General features: G+C 40.5%; 1 protein-coding gene across 4 annotated transcripts in view; it reads right to left on the bottom strand.

The window, feature by feature from the left end:
* The window catches only part of Unc79 (unc-79 homolog, NALCN channel complex subunit), a 186,145-nt gene that overhangs the window by 80,561 nt on the left and 93,978 nt on the right, over positions 1 to 11,606 (bottom strand). For all 4 annotated transcript variants that reach the window (XM_050151361.1, XM_050151363.1, XM_050151364.1 and 1 more), the window contains one exon: positions 6,230 to 6,516. In XM_050151361.1, coding sequence (XP_050007318.1) covers positions 6,230 to 6,516 — 287 coding nt within the window. The remainder of the gene's footprint in view (positions 1 to 6,229; positions 6,517 to 11,606) is intronic.

Genomic DNA, 11,606 nt, shown 5'->3' with positions numbered 1-11,606 from the left:
CTTAAAGAGGAAATAAAAATTTCCTTAAAGAAATTGAAGAAAAGACAAACAAAAAATTAGGAAAAAAAATCAATAAACACCTTAAAGAAAACCAAGAAAAAGCAATCAAACAGGTAAAGGCAACAGTTCAAGACTTGAAAATTGAAATAGAGACAATAAAGAAAGCACAAACCAGCTGGGTGGTGGTGGGGCATACCTTTAATCCCAGCATTCGGGAGGCAGAGGAGGGTAGATCTCTGTGAGTTCGAAGCCAGCCTGGCCTACAAGAGCTAGTTCCAGGACAGGAACCAAAAGCTACAGAGAAACCCTGTCTCGAAAATTAAAAAAAGAAAGAAAGAAAGAAAGAAAGAAAGAAAGAAAGAAAGAAAGAAAGAAAGGAAAAGAAAAAGAAAGCACAAACCGAGGGAAATGGAAAAATGGAAAATCTGGGGAAGTGAACAGGAACTATAGATTTCATACAAGGAACTACTCTTCCATATAAGAGATGGAAGATAGAATCTCAGGTGTTGAAGATATGATGGAGGAAACAAATTCATCCGTCAAAGAAAATGTTAAATCCAATAAATTCCTAGCACAAAATAACTAGTAAATCTGGGACACCATGAAAAGGCCAAACCTAAGAATACTAGGAATAGAAGTAGGAGAAGAAATTCAGCTCAAAGGTTCAGAAAACATATTCAACAAAATCGTAGAAAACTTTCTCAATATAAAGAAGGACATGCCTATAAAGGTACAAGAAGTTTTATAACACAAAATAGGCTGGACCAAAAAAATCCTTTCACCATATAATAATCAAAACACTAAATATACAGAATAAAGAAAGAACATTAAGAGCTACAAAGGAAAAAGGCCAAGTAGCATATAACGGTAAACCTATCAGAATTACACCCAACTCTTCAGTGGAGACTCTAAAAGCTAGACAGTCCTGGACAGATGTTTTGCAGACATTAAGAGACCACAGGTGCCAGCCCAGACTACTGTACCCAGCATCAGCATACCTCAACACAGCATTCTCACAATGGACAGGTCAGCCAGACAGAAACTTAGTAGAGAAACAAGGAAAAGTTTCAATCATCATAGATGGAGAAAACAAGATAGTCCATGACAAAACTAGATTTAAACAATACTTAGCCACAAATCCAGCCCCACTGAAAGTACTGGAAGGAAAACTCCAACCCAAGAAAGCTGGCTACATCCACAAAAACACAAGCAATAGATGATCTCAAACCAGCGAACGCAAAGGGAGACACACACATTACCACCACTACCACAAAAAAAAAAAAAATAACAAGAATTAACAATCACAGTCAATAGAACCTCTTAATATCAATGGACCCAATTCACCTATAAAAGGACACAGGCTAAGAGAATGGATACGAAAACAGGATCCATCCAACTGATGCATACAAAAAACACACCTCAATTTCAAAGACAGACATCACCTCAGAGTAAAGGGTTGGGAAAAGATTTTCCAACCAAACAGACCTAAGAAGCAAGTTTCCCCATCACCCATCCTAATACCTAACAAAATAGACTTCAAACTAAAGTTAATCAAAAGAGATGGAGAAGGATACTTCATATTCATCAAAGGGAAAATCCATAAAGATGAAGTCTCAATTCTGAACATCTATGCCCCAAATACAAGGGCATCCATATTTGTGAAAGAAATATTACTAAAGCTTAAACCACACATCAAACCTCACACATAAACAGTAGGAAACTTAAATACCTCATTCTCACCAAAGGACAGGTCAGTCAGACAGAAACTTAACAGAAAAACAAGGAAACTAACAGATGTTATGATTCAAATGGACTTAATAGACATCTACAGAACATTTCAACCAAACACAAAGGAATATACCTACTTGTCAGCACCTCTTGGAACCTTCTCTAGAACTGACCACATACTTGGTCGGTAATAAAGCAAATCACAACAGACAGAAAAAAGTTGGAATAATCCCTTGTATCTTATCAGAACACCACGGGTTAAAGTTAAAGTTCAACAACACATACTACAGAAAGCCTACAAACTCATGGAAAAGGAACAGTTCTCAGCTGAATCACCACTGGGTCAAAGAAGAAATAAAGAAATTAAATACTTCTTAGGATTCAATGAAAATGAATCCACAACATACCCAAATGTATGGGACACTACGAAAGCTGTGCTAAGAGGGAGCTTCATAGCATGTAGCGCCTACATAAAGAACCTGGAGAAATCCCATACTAGCAACTTAACAGCACACCTGAAAGTTCTAGAACAAAAAGAAGCAAATTTACTCCAGGAGGAGTAAATTGCAGGAAATAAACTCCGGGCTGAAATCAATAAATTAAAAACCAAGAGACTAATACAAAGAATCAATGAAACAAAGAGCTGGTTCTTTGAGAGAATCAACAAGATAGACAAACCCTTATCCAAACTAATCAAAAGGCAGAGAGAGAATATCCAAATTAACAGAATCTGAAATGAAAAGGGAGACATAACAACAGACACTGAGAAAATTCTGAGACTCATCAGGTCATACTTCAAATATCTGTACTCCACAAAACTGGAAAATCTAAAAGAAACTGGCAATTTTCTGGATAGGTACCACATACCAAAATTAAATCAAGACCAGATAAACAAATTAAACAGACTTATTACCCTTAAGGAAATATAAGCAAGCTTTAAAAGCCCCCCCCCCCCCGAAAAAAAAAAAAAAACAGGGCCAGATAGTTTCAGTGTAGAATTCTATCAAAATTTCAAAGATGCTATAATATAAATATTCCTCAAATTGTTCCAAACAACAAAAACAGATGGAACATAGCAAAATTCTTTTTATGAGATCACAGTTACAATGATACCCAAACTGCACAAAGATATAATAAAGATTACAGACCAATCTCCCTCATGAACATTGATGCAAAAATATTCAATAAAATACTGGCAAACTGAATCCAAGAACACATCAATATAAATCATCCACCATGATCAAGTAGGCTTCATCCCAGAAATGCAGGGATGGTTCAAAATACAAAAATCAGCCAAAGTAATCTACCATATAAACAAACCGAAAGAAAAAACACATGATCATCTCATTAAATGCTTAAAAGGCCTTTGACAAAATCCAACACCCCTTCATGATAAAGGTTCTGGATTGATCAAGGATACAAGGAGCATACCTAAACATAATATAAAGCAATATACAGCAAGCTAACAGTCAACATCAAATTAAATGGAGAGAAATTCAAAGCAATTCCATGAAAACCAGGAACAAAAGAAGGCTGTACATGCTGTCCATATCTACAATATAGTACTCAAAGTTTTAGCTAGAGCAATAAAGCAACAAAAGGAGATCAAGGAATACAAATTGGAAAGGAGTAAGTCAAACTTTTGCTTTTTGCAGATGATACGATGATAATGTGGCTGGATACAAGATTAACTCAAAAACATCAGTACCCCTCTACATACAAATAATAAATGAGTTGAGAAAGAAATCAGAGAAACAACACCCTTTATGATAGCCACAAATAATATCTTGAAGTAACTCTAATCAAACAAGTGAAAGGCCTGTATGACAAAAACATTATGTCTTCGAAGAAAGAAACTGAAGACAATATTAGAAAATGGAAAGATCTCCCATGTTCATGGATTGGTAGGATTAACATAGTAAAGATGGCAATCTTACCAAATTCAACACAATCCCCATCAAAATTCCAACACAATTCTTCACAGACCTTGAAAGAGCAATACTCAACTTTATATCAAAAAACAAAAACCCCCAGGATAGCTAAAACAATACTGTATAATAAAGGAACTTCAAGAGATATCTCCATTCCTGACTTTAAGCTGTACTATAGAACTATAGTAATAAAAACAGCATGGTATTGGCATAAAAAACAGACAGGTGGATCAATGAAATTGAATTAAAGACCCTGACATAAATCCACACACCTATGAACATCTGACTTTTGACAAAGAAGCCAAAATTATACAATAAAAAAAAAGAAAATCGTGCAGGCATAACTGGATGTTGGCATGTAGAAGAATGCAAATAGTTCCCTATCTATTGCCTTGCACAAAATTCAAGACCAAGTGAATCAAAGACCTCAACATGAAATCTAGTTACACTGAACCTGGTAGAAGAAAAAGTGTGAAGTAGTCTTGAATTCATGGGCACAGGAGACCACTTCCTACGTATAACCCCAGTAGCACAGACACTGAGATTAACAACTAATAAATGGAGCCTCCTGAAACTGAGAAGTTTCTGTAAGGCAAAGGACACTGTCAATAAGACAATATAGCAAACTACAAAATAGGAAAAAATCTTAACCAATCCCACATCGGACAGAGGACTGATCTCCAAAATATATAAAGAAATTAAGAAACTAGACATCAAAATGCCAAATAATTCAATTTAAAATGGAGTCTAGATTTAAACAGAGAATTCTCAACAGAAGAATCTCAAATGGTCAAGAAACACTTAAAGAATTGTTCAACATCCTTAGCTAACAGGGAAATACAAATAAAAATGACTCTGAGATACCATCTTACACCTCTCAGAATGGCTAAGATAAAAATGCGAATGACACCTATGTAGGAAAAAATGTGAAGTAAGGGGGACACTCCTCTGCTGGTGGGAGTGCAAACTTGTACAGCTGCTATGGAAATCAGTATGGTGGTCTCAGAAAATTGAGAATCAATCTACTTGAAGACCTATCAATACCACTCTTGGGCATATATCCAAAGGATGCTCAATCATATCACAAGGACACATGCTCAACTATATTCATAGCAGCACTATTCATAATAGTCAGAACCTGGAAATAACCTAGATGCCTGTCAACTGAAAAGTAGCTAAAGAAAATGTGGTACATTTACACAGCTTAGATCCAACAGTGACATCATGAAATTTGCAGGCAAATGGATGGAACTAGAAAAAAAAACATCCTGAGGGAGGTAACCCAGACCCATAAAGACAAACATTTATGTGCTCACTCATAAATAGACATTAGATATAAAGCAAAGGACAACCAGCCTACAATATACAGCCCTGGAGAAGCTAGATAACAAAGAGGACCCTAAGAGGGATGCATGGATTTCCCTGAGAAGGGGAAATAGATAAGATCTCCTGGAAACTGAGGCTGAGGTGGAGGGGAAGGGATTTGAGGAAAAGAAACATGAGGGATCGGGTTGTCAAGTTGGGGTTAGGGCAGAGAGGGAGATCAATAAATGAGATATCTTGGTAGAGGAAGTGATGCCAGGGGAACTCCCAGGAATCCACAAGGATGACCCCAGCTAAGATTCCTAGCAATAGTGGAGAGGATGCCTAAACTGGCCTTCTCCAATAATGGTGACTACCCTAACTGTTAGCAGAGAGTCTTCATCCAGTAACTGATGGAAGCAGATGCAGAGATCCACAGCCAAGCACTGGGCCAAACTCCAGAAGTCCAGTTGACAAGAGAGAGGAAGGATTGTATGAGCAAGAGAGGGGATCAAGATCATGACCAGGAAACCCACAGAAACAACTAACCAAGCTAATGGAAGCTCACAGACTCTGGACTGACAGCTAGGGAGCTGTCACACAGGACCAACCTAGGCCCTCTGCATGTGGATGACAGTAGTGTAGCGTGGTCTGTTTGTGGGGACCCTAGAAGTGGGAGCAGGACATGTCCCTGGCACATGAGCTGGCTTTGGGGAACCTATTCCCCATGCTGGGATGCCTCTACCTAGCCTCAATGCAGGGGAAGGAGCTTGGTACTGCTTCAATGTGATGACATGCTGGAAAAATACTGGACACCAAATACAAAGTATTATAACATAAATTTTAGACAGGTTCTCTCCTTGAATCTGGAACACACCAATTAGACAGGCTGCAAAAGCAATGAGTTCCAGAACCTTCTCTGTCTGCACTGCCCCAGCACTGGGGCCACAGATGCCCACTACCCGTTTTCCTTTTTCCTTGGACCTGAAAGACTGAACTCGGATTCATATGCTTTTTCCATGGCCATCTCACTGACTGAGCTACCGTACTGCCATTGTGTTTCAATATTGTGTTAAATATATTTTACAGACATTTCCTTTACAATACAAAGCTGCTAACTCCTACTCCATCTTATTCTCCCCTTTACAGACCCCTGCCTAATACCAAGTAATTTGAACAGACGTTTACACTCCACATTATCTAAGCAGAATGAAATACCTTGTTTCTATCAGAACCCACAACTAGACTCCTGAGCACATTACACTTACTTGGGCAATGCCTGCAATAAATGCATTAAAGCATGTTGACAGGCGCATTTTTTGGGGTGCAATCATGAAGCAGCCTTCCTGTTGGTCGTAGCCAAGTAAGACGTAGAGGTGCCTCTTGACGGTGTTGAAGGCCTTGGCGCTGCTGATGTCTGACTCCGCGCTGCTCTCGTCCTTGGCCATGAACTTCATGAGCACTGTAATCAGCTGGTGGACTGTCTGGTGGTCGATTCCAGCATCTTCTGGGAGCAAGTCCTTGATGGTGTTGTCATTCTCAGGAGACTGTTGTCCTGTCAGTGTAAGGAACACAGTCAGTGTGCATTAAGCTGTCACCTGACCTTGACAAATTACCATCCTTTCTGCTTCTACTACGCATGTAAAAGTTCCATTCTACATGAGAAATTAAAGGCACAATATGGCTTCCGAGCAGAGTGTCGCTCCTGAGGCGGGAGCTACTGTCTCCATCACTGAGCAGTTACTCAGGAGTGAGACAGGAGTAGAGACAAACCTGAAGATAACCAGCAACTGTCCTTAGTGTCAGATAAATACCCAGCAAACTCTGCAATTCTTAATACTGTGGCCAACTTGTATCCTCAGTGAGGGAGACAGAGGAGGCTCTGCCCAGCTTGTACACCATGTTAGTAAGATGGCCAAAGCAGAAAAGGACTCGCTGGTGGAATTTTATTTAAATTATTGTCTCAACCCAATAATGTTCATGAGTCAGCTGGGGCAAAATAATATTTTTTCCAAATGTTGAGAGATTCAGCAGTGTGTAGTCTCTGAATTACAAATGGCCAATGATAAGCCTTGCAGTATGTAATGAGAGACACAGAGGCGAAGGAGAGACAGAGACATGAGCTCTCAACAACATAATAAATAAGTAAATAAATAAATAAATACCACCACGAGGTGAGCTGGGAGTTCACATGAAAGAAAATGTGCTCTAGTCCTTGGTTTCCTCTTCAACTCCTGGTTATACCTGAGCTGCACCCTAGCCTTCTAGCCTGCCTCACCCCCTCCTAACCTTCTAACCTGCCCCACCCCCTCCTAGCCTTCTAGTCTGCCCTGCCCCCTCCACTCTTTGTGGTCAGGTTTGGTTTAGGACTTTGAGGAAGGAAGGATCTTATTTTCTCTCTTGTACTTATTTACGGTTTTTTCCGAATCACTCTGCAGCCTGTCCTTTTGATAAACAACAGTAGAATTTCTAAATTCAATTTAAGTTTTTATGTAATAGGTTATTAGAGCTGGACACCAGCATCCTCATCTCTTCATTCAAGGGTAAGTCCAGCAGCGTGAGGACAAGCATTGGGTGCAAACTTTTGCGAACCTAGCCTTGGCTGCATCTACTATAAGTATGCAAATTATATAAATTTTGATGTCAAAATGACACAACAGAGATCCAGGGAGTGATTTATATCCACCAATGCCTCAGTTAATTTGGCAAAATTCTATCTTTCAGGGCCGGATGAAGAGAAGTCAGACAGAAGCGCTGTTTCCTTATACTGTGGAACTGGTCTGTCTAATGGCCACTCTGCTCTAGGACAGGGGCACAGAGTAATGCTGGATCAAGAGTTACTGATCATACTTCAACAGGGCCTGCAGAGATGGTAGCAAACTTGATCAGCTACTTCCCCTGTGTATTCAGGAGGATGTTGATCTACCCACAGGTATATGAGGAGGAGGTAGTGTTTAAGAGCAGGCAGAACCAAGTCTAAGGGCTCTAATCCAGAGGGATCTTCTGACACTCGGCATTATGACCAAGACATTAACATTTTCGGTCTTATCGGTCTGCCCACAAAGCATGCATACGTGCAATATGCTTACATGCAACATGCCTTAGGAACTTTCCCCATTAAATTCATTTTTAAAGCACCTAAGATTTTGGTTCACACATGAATAATCCATAGCATCATTATATTGAGGAATTTATCACTAAACAATTTATGTGGAGCACCTTATTTCAATGAAAGACCAGAAAGGTCCAAATTCATTACATATTATAGTTAAACTGAATATAAGATTTGATCAAAAGCAATTCTTATGTAAATCTTTGAAAAACAAAACACACACATATAGAAAGAGAATTCCTTTTGATTGTTTGATTGTTTTTGAGACAGGGTTTCTCTGTGTAGTTCTGGCTGTTCTTGAACTCACTCTGTAGACCAGGCTGTCCTCAAACTCTGATTTCTGCCTGCCTCTGCCCCCCAAATGCTGGGATTAAAGGCATGTGCCACCACTGCCCAACAAGACAAAACTCTTTTTAGCATTAAAAAATAGAATTTTTTAAAAGCCTGTCTACTGTGTGAGGATAGAGCATTTGCTGCTCTTGCAGAGGATAGGGGTTCAGTTCCTAGCATCCACCATGAGCTCACAGGCCCCTGTGCCTTCAGATCAGGGACTCTAGCTTCCTTCTCTGGCCTCTGAGGCACATGCATGCCTGTGGTGCACATATAGACAAGCAGGTGCACACATACACATAAGTAGAAAATATAATTTTTTTCAGAAAACATTTTTTGAAAAACTACTTTCGATTTTCCTTTCTGGACTATTATTTTAGAGTTAGATTAATATTACTGCTTCAATAAAATTGGTAAAAATAAATAAAAGAAAAAGTGGGACAAGTGTGTGTGTGTGGGGGTTCCATGTGGGCCCAATGTCATTATAGCAGCAGCAGGCGCCACCGCTGTGGCAGGGTTTCAGCACTCAATTCCTTTTAGCTCTTGGGTGCAGGCTTTAGGAGAGCACGCATCTCTCAGGCTTGCCTGGCTCCTTCGTGTCTAGCATAGCTTGACTCCTAAATGGAAATGGGGATGATACAGCTGCTTTGATGTTAGTCCTAATAAGCTAGGGACACAGGAACAGAAAGAGTCCTGTCCCCACCTCATTCTGCCTCAAGTCACAGCTGAGAAGACAACTCATCAAACTCTATCCTAACCATTCTAAAACTCGCCTTCCTATTACAAGGGGAATGATTTTTTTTAATTCTCAGCAAGTCATATTTCCTCCATGGCTGAATATCATTTCATATGTGCCCTCATTTCAGTGATCAGGGCTTTGGGGTGATGCTTGCTGCTTTTAGTCTGCCTTCCCTCTGCAGTCATAATGAGAGATCCTTAGCAAGCCATCAAAAGTACTTATCCCCATGCATAAAATAAACCACTATTTCCTATTCCGTTAATCTGCCCCTCCCACCCTGGACATTACAAGCCTGCATTTAGCTCATCATACTCCATTAGAATAGAGTGGGCTTACGAGAGATGCACACTTCTTAAGGGAAAGTGACCAGGCTAAATCCCTATGGGAAATGAGCTGTACAAACTGGATGGGCTGTTATTTAGTACTACTTGAATTATCTATAAAAGATGTACAATTTCCATTTTGAAACTAAATACCTACAGCTAAAGCACAGCAATTAGGACACCCACTAGCTTTCAGTTCTAGTCTGTGTGGTTCCTTCTTTAACTATAGTGATTCATTTTAAAGGTTTGATTTTATTTCTGTAAATATAGATGTTAATATAACCCTGGAGGCAGAGCTAGCCTACCATAATTTAGTGTGGACTGGGTTCTCCATGGCTCGTTCACAGAGTGGAGTGACTGAATGAAACTCCGAAGCAGAATACAGGGTCACAGATTCAGGTTATTGGCACCAGGAAGTATCTGCTTTTCGAGACAGGGCTCCTGGGCCTCCCATCCCCCACATACCAAATGCTCAGCACTCCCTCAAGCTGGACTACTTATGGATTTCAGAAGAACCAATGCTCGCCCACCCTTGCCAGGGCAGACTTCCATCTGGTCCCGTGTTTTGTGCTATACCACAGAGGAGATACTTAATGTTCATACGTGTCCAAGTGAACTGAACTCAAATAATGCTCCAGATCTTGTCTTCTAGATAAGAGAAAAGTTGAGTCCCATGACAGAAAAGCTAATGTGGGAGCATGCCTCTGTATGAACTGACTCACTGACCTTTCTTTCAAAGTAACATGTGACAATCAGGCAGGGAAAGCAACGACCACGTCAATGAGTTTGTTCCTATATTTGACCCAGAAAACCCAAGGTCAAATGCTGCATTCTTAAGCCTTCACTTATCTGTCAACTTAAAGCTTTTCCCAAAGTAGTTACAGTGTGTGTATGGGTGCATGTGCGTGTGTGCATGCATGTGTGTTCATACTACTGAAGAAGGTGTGTGTGCATGCATGCATGTGTGCATGTGTGCGTGTGTGTGTTCATACTACTGCAGAGGGGCTGGGAAGCTAATTCTAGCTCACATGCTCCTCCACCCTGTTTTGCCTCTTCCCAGCCTGTGTCCTGTCACCATGTGTTTATACTCTGTGCTGGCTATGGTTTTTTGATTTGTTTTGTTGTTTATTTGTTTGTCAACTTGTCACAAGCTGGAGTCATTTTGGAAGAGTGACTCTCATCTGAGAAAATGCCTCCATCAGATTCTCTGCAGACAAGCCTGTGGGGCGTTTTCTTGATGAATGATTGATGTGGGAGGATCCAGCCCACTGTGGGTGGTGCCATCTCTGAGCAGGTGGTCCTAGGTGATATCAAAAAGCAAACTGAGATATCAAAAAGCCATGGGGAGCAAGCCAGCATTCCTCCTGGTTCCTGCCTTGAGTTCTTGCCTGACTTCCTTCATGATGGACACAAGATGAAGCAAACCCATTCTTCCCAGGTTGTGTCCAGCCATCCAGCCATGGTGTTCGAGCACAACAACAGAAAACTAACTAGGACAGTTCCACCAATGGGAAGCCGGAGGGAAAGACCCCTGCAGCTTCAGCTAATGAAATGCTCTCCTGCTGCGTCGGGTGTCAAAGTCAGGCATGCATGTAAATGCACTGTAGTCAAAGAGACATGAAACATATGTGAAATATATTTCTAGCCTCTTCCTTTCCAGCTATTCATCCCTGGGGGTGAGAAGCATGCGAAGACTGATCATTTCACATTTGTATGGCTGGCACCGTTCATTGGTATTGAGCTGATAAACCTTCTGAACCATGTACCCAGGTAACCCTCAGTGGGCACTGCAGACATGCCAATCTGAAATGCCCACAGTATTACTGAAAAGACACCTTACACAATTGTACAAATGCCAGGCCAGCAGTGATGGAGTCCAAAATCAATGAACATGGTGGTGCTTATATGGCCACATAAGCCATATAAATAGGGAACTCAGGAACAATGAGTTTGAGACCCCAGCCTGTCACCAACAAATTTGTGGCATCTGTCCCTTTGTGAGAAACTCAGTTTCTTCTGCTATACAATGCGAATGTTACTGTCCCTCCAATGTCAGCTCTCACACTCCATGAATGTTATTTATGTACACAAAAGACTTTGGCTTGGCTCCTACACATTACAGGGGAATGCAGCTTTTTTCA

This window comes from Alexandromys fortis, unplaced genomic scaffold, assembly GCF_014885135.2.
Source record: "Alexandromys fortis isolate MF-2015 unplaced genomic scaffold, M_Fortis_MF-2015_v1.1 scaffold_63, whole genome shotgun sequence".
NCBI lineage: Eukaryota > Metazoa > Chordata > Mammalia > Rodentia > Cricetidae > Alexandromys > Alexandromys fortis.
Note: the sequence above shows the minus strand (reverse complement) of the source record. Positions and strands in the feature narration are given on the sequence as shown.